General features: G+C 41.3%; 1 protein-coding gene across 1 annotated transcript in view; it reads left to right on the top strand.

Moving 5' to 3' along the window:
• The window catches only part of COL24A1 (collagen type XXIV alpha 1 chain), a 282,681-nt gene that overhangs the window by 159,633 nt on the left and 104,715 nt on the right, over positions 1-18,333 (top strand). Inside the window, exons 25-28 of the mRNA XM_060232149.1 lie at positions 10,867-10,920; positions 14,209-14,262; positions 15,180-15,233; positions 16,163-16,216. Of these exons, the coding sequence (XP_060088132.1) occupies positions 10,867-10,920; positions 14,209-14,262; positions 15,180-15,233; positions 16,163-16,216 (216 nt within the window). The remainder of the gene's footprint in view (positions 1-10,866; positions 10,921-14,208; positions 14,263-15,179; positions 15,234-16,162; positions 16,217-18,333) is intronic.

The raw sequence follows: 18,333 nt of genomic DNA, 5'->3' as shown, positions 1-18,333 counted from the left end.
TAGAGTCTAACTTTATTCTGTTGCTTCAGACCCACACAGCTACTCACCTGGATTATCATGCTGAGTGTCTTTTTCCACCTCTCAGAGAAAGAGAGAGAAGGCTGCAGAAGTGGGTCCAATTGTGTGCACACATGCAGACAAATCCTCCTCTGTGGTTTCACACATACCCTCCATTTTCTCATGAGTTTCTGATTTTTCTGCAAACCTAGAGGGTTCTCTGGGTTTGTGGGAAAATGTCCACTAAACAAAACCAATAAAAGAAAACATTTGCCTATCCAGCATATAGAGTTGTTTTTACTGCCTCCTTCATTTATTGCTCTATTTATCTACTGAGCCTGAGCCTGCTTCAGTGGGGAGGGTGGAGTAGAAATTGAAATAAATAAATACTGCATTTCCCCCCACTGTCTTAAATTCTAGAAAATTTAGAAAACCCTTAAAAGCTAGCCGGAGCATGCATATTACTTCCAGTCTGCAGATGCTCCGTTGGCTGCCCGTCTTTTAGCAGGATCTGTTAAAAGTATTGGCTATCACATAAAAAGCCCTTCATGGCCTAGGCCTCTTATATTTGATTGGCTATCTCTCTCTTTCTGTTCTGCTATGACAACTTCACTCAAGTCAGCAGGGGATTCTGCAGATGCCAGCATGCAAATGGGCAAGATCGGCAATGGCCTGTACACATGCTTTCTCTGTTGTGGCTCCTGCCTTATGGAACAATTTGCCCTAGAACAGGGTTTCCCAAACTTTTCTTTCCCGTGGCCCAGTTATTTTTACACTTCTCCTTCGTGGCCCACTAAAATTTGGGGGGTGGAGCCAGGAAACTTTCGGGGTGGAGCTGGGAGACAGGAATTATATCATTTCCTGTAGTGTCACTTCCAGGTCAAGGCCGTGATGTCACTTCCGGGGCACACTGAACCAAAACTCCACCAAAACCAAAACTCCATCTTTTCCTGTGATGTCACTTCCAGGGTACTCCCCCAAACTTGCCTCTTCTTCTGAAGTAACTTCATTTTCAGAAACAATCTCTGAAATTCATGCTGAGCTAAAATGAGGGTGGAAAGTGGGTGGTCTGCAACTTTTTTATACATTCCCAGGGTCCCCTTGCACCTACACACCTATCTGTGTGTTCTTCTCCAGCTTGCAAGCACTCCTAATGCCCATGTTCAATTGCCTGCACCACCTACACACCCCTTCCTCAACAGCACTGGCCAGTGTATGCAATTGGGAGTGATGTTGCCATTGCCATCAGGAATGCCAGTGCTGGGTACCACCCACACTGGGCCCTGGCAGCTGCTGTACCTCAAAATATGCTGACACATTTAGTAGGCCCTTCTTTCAGCTGCTACTACTGGAACCCTTCCTCAAGCTACAACCAAGCTTGTTTGGTTTCAAGAAAATCTTTTGACAGCTATTTTTCATACTTTTCCTTGACTGAAACTCTGGGAAATTGCTGTGAAAGGTAGCAGAGAATTGTACTGCAATTAATGAATTAATTTCAAGTTATATAAAGTTCATACAAGCTTTTCTGCAGTTATTCCAAAAAGTATATTTATGAGAGGCTTGCAGCTTTTTACTGGCTGTTTCCCATGCCTTCAAAAGCAACCTGTTGTGCAGATATTTAGCCAGTGAACTTATTTCATTCTTTTTAATACCTACAAGAGGAGTTTAATTTTGGTGTCAGACAGCTGTTAAAAGCAGGACCAATAAAATGGTGCCAAGTTCATAGTACCATCCCTTCCAGTGCTGTTGAGATATACAGCAGTAATCTCCAATAATGTCTTTCTGTCCCACACCTCTAACTCTCATTCAGTCACACAGAAATCTCATAGAAAGGCCAGCTGGCTACAACTAGGGATGCCAGTTTTTCATTGACAGAGCTCCTATGTCTGCAACAACAGTATGATGAACAGAAAAGTTTCATCCAGTAAAAATGGAAGGAAAGAAAGGGAAAGAATGAAATGGAAGGAAAGGAAAGGAAAAGAAAAGAAAGACGTGGAGAGAAAGGACATACGAGAAGCCATGTTGGATCAAACCAGTGGACAATTCTCTCACACAATGGCCAAAAAGCACCAGAATGTCCACCAGTGGGGCCAGGGCACTAGAAGCCCTCCCACTTTTGCTTCTCTCCCACCCCACAGCAACAAGAATACAGACAGCATCCCTTGCAGATGGAAAAAGAAAGAAGGGGGACAAAGGGGGGGAAAGCCCATTACCCCAGCCAGCAACAATTCTGCCCAGGGGTCATTTGGTAAAAAAAATCATTACTGGAATGCCCACTTCCCACTCCTCCCAGCTGAAAAAAACACACACCCCTTCTTTGCTGCCCAGGCCTCCCGGAAAATCTCCCCAAAAGAACATACTGCAAGGCACATGAAAGCACATACCTTGAAGAACATTTCATGGCTCTAAAGTGCCAGTGGACACCAGCTTTTCTCTCAAACACTGGGAGAGGGGGAGAAGGTAGGAGAGGCAGCCCAGCCCAGCTCCTCTCTGCACAACACAGAGACAGGGGAAGGAAGGAAGCCAAACAGAGCTCAGGCTTTGCAGCCTGTGTCAGTCTTCAAGGCTAGCTTTTCTCTACACAACACAGAGGTGGGGGAAGGAAGGAAGCCAAATGGAGCTCAGGCTTTGCAGCCTGTGTCAGTCTTCAAGGCTAGCTTTTCTCTACACAACACAGAGATGGGGGAAGGAAGGAAGCCAGATGGAGCTCAGGCTTTGCAGCCCGTGTCAGTCTTCAAGGTTAGCTTTTCTTTGCACAACACAGAGATAGGGGAAAGAAGGAAGCAGAACAGAGGTCATACTTTGCTGGGGGCGGGGCTAGCTATTGCTTTTCTTGTGACTCGGTAGTGAGGCTTCCGTGGCCCGGAATCGGGTCCTGACCCTGCAAATGGGAGACAGTGCCCTAGAAGATCAGAAAAGCTCCCAATCTCCTGGCTTTCTGCAAATGATGCAAAACTGACCTATTCAAGAAGGCTTTTCGGGGCAGGTAGTAGGGTTGCACTGTATAAAATGGTTTAACAAATTTGTTTGGATAAATGATTTGGGACTATGGTTCTATACTGCTGTGTATAGCTTATTATAAGTAGGGTCCTATTTATGGAATTTCTGTACTGCTTTATGAGTCATGTGAATTGTATGCTCTGCTTCAGTTCTCTCTAGTGGTTCCAGACTTCTAAAATCCTGATGTATTGATTATTGAATGCACCATTTTATCAATTGTACTGGCTCACATGTGCAATCCACCCTGAGTCCCTGTGAGAAAGGTGGCCTATAAATAACGTAAATAAAAATAATTTAAATAACATTTTAGAATGGTTGAAACTGAGAGTGGTGAAAAGATACAAAAGAGAAGACACAAGTTTATGATTATATGTGCATGTGTATCACACTGGGAATTTGTAATTTGATTGAAACAAGAAGAAAGAAGAAATTTCCTTTTATAGGAGATTTTTTCTAGTTTATTACAGATTTTTTTCCAGGCAAGGTTTAAGAGCCATATTTGGAAATCACTTTATAAACACGGCCAATAAGCTACATTAAATTCAAACTGCATAATTTGATTAACAGCCTGTACATAATGATATAACCCTTCCAGCCCAATGCCAAGTGCTTAACGTATTATGTACAAATATGTATTCTGATATTTTACCTAACCCTTTTCTATTAGCCACATGGTGCCTGATTGTCACAGAGTGTATTTATATGGGCTCATTTTATCTTATATTAAGTACATAGGGAACTGAACCTAAAGAAGGCTTAAATCAAAATTAGACTTGCTATGAACTAAGTCTTTTTCAACGGATGTACTTCCAAACAAATGTAGAGAATTGGATTTTGCCACTAAATTTATGAATGCTTTATTCCCATGCTTAATCATAGTAGGGTTGCCAGCTCTGGATTGAGAAACTCCTGGAGATTTGGGAGTGGTATCTGGGGAGGGCAGAGTTTGAGGAGGGAAGGAAGCCTTTGAAGATGTGCTGTCAGTCTAGGACTTCCTTTTCTCCTAGATTCTATGACATACCCTAAAGTCTACCCACTGAAGATGTGCCATTTCCTGCGAGGGAACTGAATCTGCAGTCTGGAGATCAGTTGTGATTCTGTGAGAACTCCAGGATCCACCTGTCAGGTCAACTTAGGCTTTCCAGTGAAATTTCAGCTATAACTTTACAATAAGATGGCTATTTGTTGAATATGTTGTGGATCATCAGTAGCAACTGTAGTGTTTTTAAAGCTGGACAGGGGACAGTCATCCCTGTGGACATTGCTAGATCCATTAGCAGCTTTTGACACACCTGACCACCCCGTTCTTATCAGACAGAATATGGAAATGGTGTTAGGGTAGAGTTTTCACTGGAGGAGCAGAGTCAACTGGGATAGCATTTGTCCTGTGGAGTGTCACAGGGCTTTGTTTTATCACACATCCTCTTTAGTATTTTTATGAGGTTAATGTCCAGAGCTGTGGGGTTGGGTGTCATCAATATGCAGATGACATCCTGATCTCTGTTTCATTATCTAAGCCTTCAGATGTATCCATCTTGACTCTGAATCAGTGCTTTGAAGCTATGCTTAGGCTGTTTAGACAGAACAAGCTGAAACTGCATCTATTCTAGACAATACAAGGGTGTTGCTGGTTGGGAACACTTGTTTTAGAGGGAGTGAATCCACTTGTAGTGGGTGGAGTGCAGGACTGGATTAACAATTAGGCTAAGTAGGCACTGGCCTATGGACCCCCACGCCTTTAGGGGCCCCAGGCCAGCTTCCCCCCCAGGTTTCCCCCTGCTTGCAGCTCTCCCAGCCAGCAACTGAGCTGCTCTTTGCCCGACTTGCCTGGTTTGGCTGATGCTGGTGTTGTCACCAAGTTTGCCTCTCTCTGCCTCTTCCCTGCAGCTTTGTCAAAGGGCCTTTTAAGAAGGTGCCTGCAAGCTGCAGCGGGGGCAGTGGGTGATGGGGTGGGCACTCTGAAATAATTTACAAGGGACCCCCCCCCCCAGATTTTGACTGCCTAGGGGCCTCCACAGGGTTTAATCCAGCACTGGTGGAGTGGAATAGGCATTTGCAGAGCAGATTAAGAACTTGAAGTGTTTGAAAAGCAGGTTGGTATAGTGGGCAAGAGTGCCTTTTCTCAGCTGCAGTTGGCTTACCAACTCTCTCCTTCAGATTCAGCAGGTCTTGCCATGCTGATCCATGCTTTTATAATGTTATTGTTGGAATATTATAATCTACCATATATTAGGCTGTACTTCAGTACACCCCAGAAACTGTAACTGATTCAGAATGCAGCGGCCTGATTATTATCAGCTAATGGGAATATATTGTTTGAAGATCATCCATCTTAAAATAGCTGTATTGGCTGCTGGTTTCTTTCTGAGCCCAGTGCAGGGTGCTGGTTATGACCTTTAAAGTGTTTAATCGCCTCAGACTCATATATGTAAAGGACTGCTTCCTCCTATATATCCCTGTGTGCTAAATATAGCCCCTTGGTTGCCTCTTACTGGCTGTTCCCCTACTGAAGATACGAACCAGAAAGGTCTTTCCATTATAGCTCTCACTTTCTGGAATGGACACCCTTAGAAACTTTCAGGGATGCTGGAATTATTTGCTTATTTGTTTATAATGGGATATAGATTGCAGGCAGCTTTGGAGGGAGGGAAGTTATTTGAGGGATTGTCTTGTTGGCTATAAACCCACCTTGATCCTCAGAGAAAAGTGACAAATATTTTAATAAATAGTTAACAATGGTCCTATTCGTAAAAAAGATTAATTTACTCTGATATACACAAAGTTACTTTATATTGGGAAGAATTGTCTTGTCTGCATCATAAAACTTCCTAAAGTACTGGTTTAAAACATGAGCTATATCAAATGTACCAGAAGAGGAGAACACTATAGCATGTTGGTTTTTCACACCAGCAGTAAGTAGCTTTTCCAATTGAACTGGGCCAGTGATGCTCTGCTTTCTTGGTGCTTGGAGGGGCCAGAGTGGGAGGGCTTCTAATGTCCTGGCCCCACTGATGGCACCTGGCTTTTTTGGCCCCTGTGTGACACAGAGTGTTGGACTGGATGGGCCATTGGCCTGATCCAACATGGCTTCTCTTATGTTTTTAACTGTGTCACATGTTCATATCCTTGGGTTCTCTCTCTCTCTGATAGGGTGGCCTATCGGTCCCATCGTTGTGGGGCCCAGGGGGCCGGCGCAGCGGCACGCTGAAGCAGCCTGTCGGTCACTTCCGGGTTCCTGTCCTGCATCTCGACCTGTGTTATTAGTGACAGGCTGCTTCGGCGTGCCGCTGCGCCGGCCCCCTGGGCCCCACAACGATGGGACCGATGCCACAGGGACGGGCTCGAAACACTCTATAACCCCTCAAAAGAACAGCAGTCTAGCTCGCTTCCCCCGAGCCCTGCCGCCATAAGCCTCAAGGGGGCTCATTTTGCGGCATCTCCCGGCGGGAGGGTGGCACCCGCACGGGACACATATCAAATGAAAGAGGGGGCGCAGGGCTATCAGAAACAGCCGGCGGAGGGAGTCGGGAGAGCACCCCACTGGGGGATCCACACCCCGAAAGTGATGAAGGTGGCGCAGATAGAGCCAACAGAGCAAACAGGACAAAATAAATAGGCTGCATTATGCAGCACAGTTGAGAAAGTGCCTTATCCCATATACTGATGAAGTATATACAGGATTTCAGAACAAAATTGTTTCCGGCGGTGATATTTGGGGGATTTTTGGGGATGTCACAGGAAGTGCTGTGAAGTCACTTCCTGTTTCCGGCAGTGGCATTTGGGGGAAATGATGTCATTTGGGGGAAATGATGTCACAGGAAGTGATGTCACTTCCCATTTCCGGCAGGTGACGCGGGGAAATGATGTTACAGGAAGTGATGTCACTTCCTGTTTCCTGTGGTGGCATGACGTCACCGGAAGTGACATCACTTCCTGTTTCCGGCGGCGCATGCGCTTCGTGCACGCGCACCCCTACCTTCCCCCCCCCCCCAACGTGTCCCTGGCTGGCCTTCAGACATTATGGTCACCCTACTCTCTGACATCTTCAGTGTGAACAGCCAAGAGAATCCTTATGGACTTGGAGATCTGATGCTCTCCATGAACATACATTACCTTTGAGATGTCCATGAATGAATGGAGCCACCTGCCCGTGGACCAAAAGAGGGAGGGTGGAAAGAAGCCAGAAAGACCCTGCCATCCTTGGGGCCAGGTGGCCCTAAAGCAGAAGTCCCTGAAGCTTTCCAAGGGGAAAGGGCACGGGGGAGGAATCTCCGACTAGTCTCTCTTTGGGTTCAGATGGGCAGGTGAACCCAATCCTGCATGGGAGAGGGTTGGAAGAGTCCAGGGGATACTTTTATAAAGAAAGCCGGGGAAAAACCGAAGAAGAAAGGCAAATATTATCATAGCCTGCCATTTTTTGTTGTTGTGTCGCTAGTCACACATGACCCCTTTGCATATTGACTGAATGTGTGAGGAGGGACAGCAAGCCCAAATCTGTTGGCCGTACCCCTGCTCCAGGTCATCCGCATGGCACCAAACACACACATACACAATGCCGGTGCTGTCCCCATGATCAGGGACTTTGCTTTTCAATTATGCTGATCACAGGGAGGGTGAGTACATGCAACACTTTCTCTGTGCATTGGTGCCATGTTCACAAGAAAGCTGTCAAGTGGAGGTGGGGCCAGTGTACTTCCATTTGTTCTCTCTCCCAGTGCATTCAGTCATCATGTGGAGGGATACTGTGTAGCAAGTAAAACTCTTGTTGGGTTTATTTGGGCTACAACTGCTGTTTGTAGCTGGTATCTGAGGGACTGGAAGGTTGCTTTTGATGCTTTTAGTGCCACTTTGCTATTATTTTAGAGAACAGTGATTCCAAATTTCTTTTGAAAAATAGAGTAGAAAGTGTGATTACTGCATAAAAATCTAAGAATATGAAACACCACATGATGAGTCATTGCCAGCTATTGTCTCGTCCCGTTCTCAGGCACATTTCCAAAGTGAAATTCAGTCTAGACATTAAACTTCCCATGTACAGTTTGGTTTTCACATGGTGTTTATGTTCATGTCTAATAAATATCACATGTGGTTGATGTGTTCAATCTTTATTTTCCACCTCAGGAATCCACTCCACAAATTCCATAATTTGGCTCACTCTTTCTCTTTTGACACTAAGGACATTTGTGGGACAATTACCATAATTTCCTGCACTTGTGTAAATTTCCATCTGTGCCACATGCTATAATTTAGATAAGGGCAAAATCTTCAGAAACAACATCAGCTTCTGTTAGAATCTTACCAAGGACTTGTAGAAGTTGACATATTGACGTCATGGGCCTGCAGAATCCCAAAAGAACAGCTCAGCTTCCTAGCTGCATCAGTTTTTGCCCTAGCTGGTCACATGGTACCATTTGTTGGTCATAGCTCTTCAGGTTTTGGGGGTTTTAAATATTTCCCCTGGTTTCCATACACCCACCCACTCAGCTCCTTTGCTCTGAAGGGCACACTTGATTTGTTTTTTGTGGAGTCTAATATCTGCTGCACTTTTGACAGTGCTGCCCATGTCTCCATCCTGCTTTGTAGGCATCTCAATTTTCTAAGGTGCAACCATTTTCACTAGCAGCAGCACTTTTTCTTTTTTTAAAAATGTTTAGTTCACTTTATTGGTATAGAATATCTACTGAATAATGCCAGCTGAATTCAAGAGACTTCCTTTTAAGTAAGAATGGAGGTTGTGCAGGTTTTTTAGAGGGGGGCTGGGTTGTTAAAAATGCAAAGAAAGTTCAGAAAGGCAAGGGGAAGCAACAGCCTGTGTTTGATCTTGCAGCTTTTTGGGGGTAGGGCTAGAATTTATTTATGTATTAAAATATTTTTGGCTGGAATGTTAACAGATATAGAGTACTTTTATAGTCTTTTTTATTTTTCCCCTATGGATACCTGCAGTGCCCTCCTTAAGTCACCATCCTTGTAGTATTAATAGTATTAATGTGTCACACACAAAATCAATGAGCCCCTGTTATTCCAGCATACCAAAATAATAGCATGCAAAAGGGGGGAAAGGATGCCACCTTTAATGATGCTGAAAACACTACATGTGTAATGGAAAGCCCAAGAAACTGTGAAAAAGGGAAGGAAGGCCACCATAAAGGAGCACAGTTGTCAGTACACTTCAGCTGGAAGTGGGCAGCAACCAAGAAAAGCCAGAACAAGCTTTTTGTGTGGAGACAGCCTATGTAATTTAATCAAAGACAGTCTGCAAGTTAATCAAACCACTTACATTAAAAAGAAATAGCAACAATAGTGTGGTAATTATCAATATTCACAGTCCGGGACTGCAGCATGATTTGGTATTCAGTTATAGATATTAACAATAAGAAATGTTTCAACTGGCTCTACAGATCCAAAGTAGCAGAAGACCACATGTCAGTCAGCCATTTATTAATGCTTGAAGAACAACAGATCGTAAGCATACAAAAGGATTATATTAATATACAGACAATATAGAGAACATAGATAGTAGGCCACATGGTTACATCCATGAATGTCATGGAGTCATTGCTCCATTGCAGTGGGAATCTCTGCCATCTTATGTTTAATGTTATCATTGTGTGATATATATTCTACACATAATTCAGTATATTCTAAAAAACAATGGAGGAACCTTTAAATATCTGTAGCATATTTACCTTCAGGCTGTGAAAAAGGTAGACTGTAAAAGTAAATAAATAAAAACAAGATTTTGGATGTAATATTACCCTAATACTACTGCTATCACATTCACTGGAAGCCCTGTCATAGAGCACTCCGAACATAAAGCTTGGTTCACACATTCAGAAAAATGAGATGGCTGAATGGTGAACTGCTAAAAAGTAATGTATTGCTTCAGACTAGCAAGAAATGAGTGGGCAGAACCTTTTCTCCTGCTTTTCTAAGTTTCCTGTGTACACAGAGATTTTTTTTTTTTGTAAAGTAACATTGAAAGCTAGAATCTACCACCTGCAATTTCAAATGGTGAAATTCACGTCCAATCATTAATCTGTTACCTCATTCGTACCTCATTTTTCTAAATCAGATGGTAAGTCGTTTTGCAGGCCAGGGCCTGGCACCAGAATCACAGAACTGTTTTGTGATGTAAAAATGAATATGAGATTTTTCAATCATATCCCAGCAAATTGGTCATCTGAAAAATGTAATCACAATGATGGTTTGTACCAATGTTACTATGTGGGGCTGATTTACTTCTTTACTGTGTGAAAACTGAGGAAGAACAACTGGGACTAACCACCCCAGAAATGGGTAATATGAATTAGCTCAGTAGCTGTCCTGACTCCATACCTATTACAATTACTGATTGATCATATTAATGAAAAATACTATTAGGACCGTAGATTGCCTACTTTGGTCAAGTAAATCAGATGCTTTATTTCATTTCGTTATTTTAGCATGTTCCTCCCCCATATGACTAATAATGAGTTCCATGAGTACATTTTCTAATGAGACTTGACCCAGTAATGTTAAGCTTGCTTCAGAGATCTACGTCATTTAAGAATTTATGATTTGATAATTTGACACTAGGACTAATGTGATAGTAAAGCTGTTATCTGTCAGCTTTCCATGCCTTCTAGTTCTATCTCAAAGCTTAAAATGGACAACAGTGAAAAAGCCAGAGGACAGGGATAAACTACTATTAATTAAATGGCACAGACTTTTAATGGAATTAATTGAGTACTTCAGGGATACAGAGAAAAACATTTATAGTACCTTGGTAGTCTATTAATACTATTGATGTGAGTTGAGGCACAGATATGCAGATGAGAGGTGGCTATTTGTGAAGTTATTAACTGCCCATCTACTTTATTTTTCCTGTAGGGTCCAATTGGCTTGCCAGGTGAAATTGGACCACCTGGAGGCTCCAGCGAGAAGGTAACGATGCTATATGCAGTAAAATTACAAGACCTGCATGGGGTTTTAAATCTTGTTTTAATTTTGTTTCAAAGCTGGAATCTTTTTAAATATGGTCAATTAGTTTGCTCCTAATTAGTTGTTTTTCTGTCTGATTAATTTTGAAATTCAAGTAGGGCTGTCTTTGTAGATGTCCTACAATCCTAGTTTCAGTGCAGTAATAGAGATGAAAAAGCAAATGTTCTTCGTTCTCACTTAATCCATGAGCATCAGAAATATTTTGGAAATAAAATAAAAATGTTCTTTCTTTTAGAATGTACACAATAGGTTTCAAATGTATTGCCAAGTCTTTGTAGTATTAAGATGATTTAAAGTTTTAAGAAGTTAGTTCTTATTTATGCTTTTTCTTAAAATCGAAAACAGGAAACTATAATTTAATTGAATGTCAGACTGGATTATGTTAAAAGCCTAAATAATTGTCAGAATGATCTGGCATCCCATCCTTCGTATTTCTGCCCTGAGGGGAAAAATTATTTCAGTGCCGTTTGATGGCAGGAATTCAAAAGGAAGTACTAGAGAAATATCGTATTCTATTATTGTATTACAATTTCCATGAAATTGTGGAAAAAATTAATGTCAGTTTATATTACTGTCAAAGTCAACGCATTGAAAAAGATAACATTTTCTCCCAAGTCTAAGAATCCTGATGAAACAGCTTTGAACAATATTTGCAAACATCGTTTTGTGTTTGATACATAACTATATTCTGGCACAGTTATTTTCAGATAAATTGACATTTTAAAAGAGTCGTTAATGGTAATACCATTCCATTGGTTTCTAACAGAAACAAATATTAAATGGTACTTATTATTATCATGGCATTATTTCTCACTGATTGCTGAAATCATTTCTGTACCCATCTTAAAACTGTTTTATTCAAATGAAAATGTGTTATTTTTAGATTTTGTTAAAAGCTCAGCATAACTTTTGTCTTTCATCTGATGCTGATTATTGAGTTAAGTCATAATGGCACAGTACCATGAGCTGTACTGCACATGTAGTACAGAAGGCAGGGAGGAAATTCCTGGGGAAAAAGAGAATGTAATATCCTTCTAATTTCTAGCCAGCAAATTAGAACAAAATTGAAAGCCATTTCAGACAAGATCATAAGTACAGGGAACATGAAGTTTAGATCAATGATATTGCATCTATGGAGAAGGTCCTGAAGAATCTTTCTCCCTTGCTCTTAAAAAGACAAAATCATGTTTAATTGTTACTAAAGTATGAGTTTAGAAACTGAATGATCTGTAGGGGGTGGACAAATGCAGTCTCACAGAGTGACAGTATCATCAGCCATATCTACTATAGTGAAACATAGCACATCTCACAGTGGTTTTTCTCCTGGGAAATAGTGAGTGTGCTGTTTTCACAATCACATGCCATAGACACTGGAGTGATAGTATTAGTTGGCACAACTGAGGATACATGTGAAAACAGTCTCAGTCTGTACCTGCTGCTATCAAGGCCTCAATGGATGGGCTAGTTTGGTGTAGTGGTTAAGTGCGTGGACTCTTATCTGGGAGAACCAAGTTTGATTCCCCACTCCTCCACTTGCAGCTGCTGGATTGGCCTTGGGTCAGCCATAGTTGTTGTCCTTAAAAGGTGAGCTGCTGTAAAAATTCTCTCAGCCCCACCCACCTCACGGGGTGTCTGGTGTGTGTGTGTTGGGGGGGGGGAGGTAAAGGAGATTGTGACTGCTTTGGGACTCTGAGATTCAAAGTATAGGGCAGGATATAAATCCTGGCTGTGTCTTGCTTCAGGAAACATGGGTGGAAGACAATTTTAGACGGATGGATTTTAAAGTTTTTAATCTCCCTGCCTATAGAACTCACTCTACAGGTCGCTGCAAAGCCACCTGGCTGCTTTGGTGAAATCCAACTTAACATTTAAGGTGGTCCTATTGGACCCCTGCCTGCCACTTGCCCAGACTTTATGGTTGTCCTCCCCAGCACTGTCTAATTGTGATTAATGTTTACCTAGCCCCTTTTAATGGAGAGTTGGAGCTAGTTGCTGTTTGGAAGAAATTTTCTGAATATATTACATCTTTTTCTAGGAAATTCCATACCAATCAGCTCATGATTTTTGGTGATTTTAATGCTCAGATAGGCAGTAATAATCAGAAATGGATCTTACATTTTGTATATAAATCCAGTATCATCTTCTAGTCCACTCTAACATAATGTGAGAGCTCAGCAAGACTGAGCTAAATCAGTTGGTCAGGTTTCATGAACATTTTCATGAACTTTCTCATTGTGGATGGGTGTTTGAAATGTGTAAAGGTGTTCATGTTCTCATTGTCAGCACCTAGGCAGAAACTGTGCTGTACCACTGGCACTGCCACAATATGGCAGCATCACCCTGAATGCACACTGAAATAATGTAATCTTTCCACACAATAAGATGTCTGCTTGAATTCACATTCTTTCCTGACTGTAGCAGAATCCAAGTTTCAGAACAAGGGTGATATGGCTTTTTTTACTCCCCATAATACTGATAAATTGAATGATAAGTTGTTCTGACACTGCAAAGTTAATTATATTTACTACATGAACCTTGTTTGGTTGATGTTATGTAGGGAAAGACAAAGAAGATCTGTGAAAATGAGGGGGGAAATGTCCCTGAAACACAGCAGATTGTGGTTATCATGAGTGTTAACAGGTGTGAAAAACAGTTTAAAGGTTAGAAGTAGAAGTTTTTCAGGTGTTTCTTATGACCATTGAAAGTGAACTTTATACCTTGAAAATGTTTGAAGGGAAAAAATAGGTAGCTTTAGAAGGAGGGTACTTGCTAGCAGTGTTATAATTCACAGTTCGGAAAAGCTGGATACACAGTTCTTATGCTCAGATCAAAGTTTGTATTCATATGATATACAAGATTTATGGTTTCACAAGTTTGGAAGCCTCCCCAAGGGTATTAGGAAATTCTGTTGTATATATGTGTGCTGTGGTAACTCAAGAATTGAGATTGGCCATTTAGCAGCTCAGATTATTCTGCTTCTTTATGTGAAATTTAATTATTGCAGTTTGGCAAGTCACTCTTTCTAAGACAAACTATCTCCTACAACTCTTATGATAACTTCTTTTTGCTTCTTTATGGTACAGTTACTGGCATGGTTGTCATTATACATAATAATATTTCATCAGCTAATCTTGGCCCTGAAATATGGTCTTCTGAAATAATCATAGTAGTTAGAATTGCAACAATAAAATGACAGCACAAATCATAAATTTTCTCTGTTGTTTCTTCAAGGGAGAGAGGGGTAGTCCTGGCCCAGTGGGCCCACCTGGAGAAAAAGGTGTAATGGTAAGTAATTAATTTGATATCAGATGGGGTGGATATAAACTAAATGAAAAGTCAGGACTGAAAGCTACCAAGTCCTTGTTTTCTCAATGGATTACTTATTAAAGCAAAATGTAAAATTCCCCTCTCCCCACCTACTTGGGGAAGCCAACATTGCTAGCTAGGATTTACTTTGGAAAGAACTTTTGCATTTGGTACATTTAGATAATACAATTCTTAGGATGTATCTAAGGCCCATTTCACATTCACTTTGAGGTAGTAAAGTCATGTTGAGATGAACAGAGAGTAAAATAGCCTCAATCCAGTATAAATGAGAAATTATTCCATCAGAGTGAAGCCTAGGCTAACAGAAATCATAAACTGCTTACATATATTTTAAAATTATTTTACAATAAATGTTGTAGGTTATCACTTTCACTGACATATTGTTGGGAGGGCTAATCTTTATTGCGGTGTGTTGCCATCATTATTTGGTATTTTATGTCAGGCACTGTCTCCATTGGAACATTGCCCAGGTCTAGAAGCAAAGTCCTAGAACCATAGGCAGCTTGATATGTGTACAGAAATCTAAAGTCACCCAATGTAGTATGATGTACCTGACATTTAGAATCATTGCCTCTCCTTTGAATATTTTATCAGCAGTGCAAAATTAGAGGCAGAATGCTAGCTGACTGGAATAATTAGTGCTAAGAACTGTTTTCTCACAAGTCATTCTGGTACCCTGCCCATTCAAGGAAGTTATTAACTCAACTAAGCAGTGGTGTCTTGACCTTCCTTAGCTGGGAGAATGCATATGGACCCGAGTCATAGCGAGTGAGTGGCAAATAATGGAAATAAATGCTTGAATGTCACCATTTCAGTAACTAAAGTTCAACTGGACTATCAGTCAACCAACAGTTGTATATTTTATTCCATTTCAGGGATATCCAGGACCTCCAGGAGGACCTGGGCCTATAGGGCCACAAGGATTGCCTGTAAGTAACCTGGCAACTGGTGATATACTTTGTGGTGGGGACATGGGTGCGATATCAGCTGCATTGCTATGTCACTTCCAGTAAAAACACAGAAGTTACATAACCTAGCACACACATACACAAATCTCTACCAAAAATTAAAACACATAGGCAGCATCTAGCTGCCCTGAGTCCCTTGTGGGGAGAGGGTACAGGGTATAAATTAAATAAATAAACACATCTGGCCAAAGAGCAAAAAGTTTAAGTTCCAGTGAGTTTATAACTGACCTTAACAATTCATAATCCCTGAATTGTGGTTTATCACTAGCACAGTGTTTGCATACTTGCCATCCTATGGTCTTTTGATATAACCCCCCCCCAAAAAAAAAATCCTGAAAAGACCTAACAGCATAACAACTGCAGTGGAGTCCATAGCAACACTACCAAGATCCACCAATTATCAATGGGCATGCGAAAGATTTTTTCACACCAACCAAATTCAGAAGCCGTCATAGAGATGGTGCCACGCTTCAGGCCCTGATATGGATATCCGGTTTAGGGCACCCATTATTGGCTACAGACTAATCTGATATCCTAAACTGCACTATTGCTGTGAGTTGCAGTGGTATTATACATCATACCCACTGAAAATATAGTATAGCATTAATGCCGTGGGTGGGACATGGGCTAGTGGGGATTAGGGTTTGACCAAGTTATGTTCAGTTAGCACACCGGCCATTTCTGTTCCCTGTATCATTATCGCATTTATATCAATGTCACATCAATGTAGTATAATCACAGAAAATTTGAAGTTTTGAACAGCTAGTGATTTAGACAAACTCTCATGACATATGAATGCAGCCTTTAAGAATATACCTGCATGATTTAGCATAAGGGAATTACTGGCCTTTTGGAACTATTCATATTGAAAATCTTTTTTTAATGTTTAGGGGGCTTCAGGGCCAAGAGGATCTCCAGGACCACAGGGACCAAAAGGTCAAAGAGTGAGTAGTACTATTTATTCTGTCTCTCTCTGTGTGTTAAGTGCCTCCAAAATGCGCTTTCATTAATCACTTTGCTCAGGTCTTGCAAACCGAGGGTCATAGCTTCCTGATTGAGTCAATCAATTAATGTTGGGTCTTCCCCTTTTCCGACTATCTTCAACTTTTCCTACCATGATTGTTTTTTTCCATTTACTGTTGTCTTTCCATAATGTGAATTATCTCGATCTTGGTTGCCAGCAAAACATCCTTACACTGAAGGATCTTTTCTAGCTCCTTAGTGGTTACCCTCCGCAGTTTCAATCTCCTTCTGATTGCTTGGTTGCAGTCCCCCTTTCGGTTGCTGATGGAGCAAATCTTGAACAATTTCCATTTTTTCATTATCAGCCTTAAAGTTGCGTAATTACCCAGTAGTCATTACTTTTGTCTTCTCGATGTGCAGCTGTAATCCTGCTTTGGCAATTTCTGCTTTAACCTTCATCGGGAGTCATTTTGAGACTTCACTATTTTTGCCCTGACATGGATAGCCCAGGCTAGCCTAATCTTGGAAGCTAAGCAGGGTTGACTCTGGTTAGTACTTGGATGGGAGATTTCTTTGAAATATCAGTAGTCAGGATAAGAGGGGCAGGCTTTATTCGGCTACTTCTCTGAATATTCTCCAGACCCCCAGTAGGGGTCAGTCACCTGAAGTTGCCATGACACACACACACACACACAACCTCCCAAAAAGGACTTCACTATTTTTTGCTAGTAATGTGGGTGTTATTCTTCCACAAGGGAGAATAACAGTACTCTAAGTGATTAGCTCCATTGTTGAACTGTTCTTATTGTTGGGAAGCTTCTCCTAATGTACAAATAGTTAATGTTCCTTCCACCATGTTTCATTCCACCTTCATCAAAATTGAATCCCGTGGTGCAGAGTGTTAAAGCTGCAGTACTGCAGTCCTAAGCTCTGCTCACGACCTGAGTTCAATCCCTGGCAGAAGCTGGGTTTTCAGGTAGCCGACTCGAGGTTGACTCAGCCTTCCATCCTTCTGAGGTCGGTAAAGTGAGTACCCAGCTTGCTGGGGGGAAAGTGTAGATGACTGGGGAAGGCAATGGCAAACCACCCCGTAAAAAGTCTGCTGTGAAAACGTTATGAAAGCAATGTCACCCGCGTCAGAAATGACTGGTGCTTGCACAGGGGTCCTTTCCTTCCTTCTTTATGATATGTTCTGCATCTAGATTGAAAAGATAGGGAGATAAAAATACATCCTTGTCTAACACCTTTGCCAACTGGAAACCATTCTGTTTTTCCATATTCTGTCCTGACAGTAGCATCTTGCCAAGGTTCCACATCAGGTTCTGCATCAAAGCAATTAGATATTGTGGCATACCCATTTCTTTTTAAACCAACCATAGCTTTTCATGATCTACACAATCAAAAGCTTTGCTGCAATCTATTAAACAAGCTTATTTTCTTCTGAAATTCTTTTATATGTTCCAATAACCACTGTAAATTTGCAGTATGATCTCTAGTGCCTCTTCCTGTTCTGTATCCAGCTCGAACATCTGACATTTCACATTCCGTATTTGGTAACAAATCTTTGTTTTAAAATTTTGAGCATGACTTTAGTCATGAGAAATTAATGTGATAGTCAAAAAGTTACTGAAGTCTCTGGTGTCTCTTTTTTCAGAATTGGAATGTAAATTGAGCATTTCCAGAATATGGGCCATTGTTTTGTTCTCCATATTTATTGGCATATTCTTGCTAAGATTTTGATGAATTTTGTTTCTGTTGCTTGGAATACTGAAATCCCATCTACTCCTGGTGATTTGTTTCTCCCAATTGCTCTCAATGCAACTTTCACTTCACTTTTTAAAACTGTAGGTTCTTCTTCAAAAGTTTCAGGGTCACTTTCTCACAGTAGTGACTCAGTAATAATTATTGGACTCCCTTTATCTCAGATGGAGATATGGGACAGACAGATGGTAGCTAGCTAGATAGATGATAGAAAAGGTAGGTAGGTAGGTAGGTAGATAGGTAGATAGGTAGATGGATAGATGGATGGATAGATAGATAGATAGATAGATAGATAGATAGATAGATAGATAGATAGATAGATAGACAGACAGACAGA

This window comes from Heteronotia binoei, chromosome 2 (genome assembly GCF_032191835.1).
Source record: "Heteronotia binoei isolate CCM8104 ecotype False Entrance Well chromosome 2, APGP_CSIRO_Hbin_v1, whole genome shotgun sequence".
Classification (NCBI taxonomy): Eukaryota; Metazoa; Chordata; class Lepidosauria; order Squamata; family Gekkonidae; genus Heteronotia; species Heteronotia binoei.
Note: the sequence above shows the minus strand (reverse complement) of the source record. Positions and strands in the feature narration are given on the sequence as shown.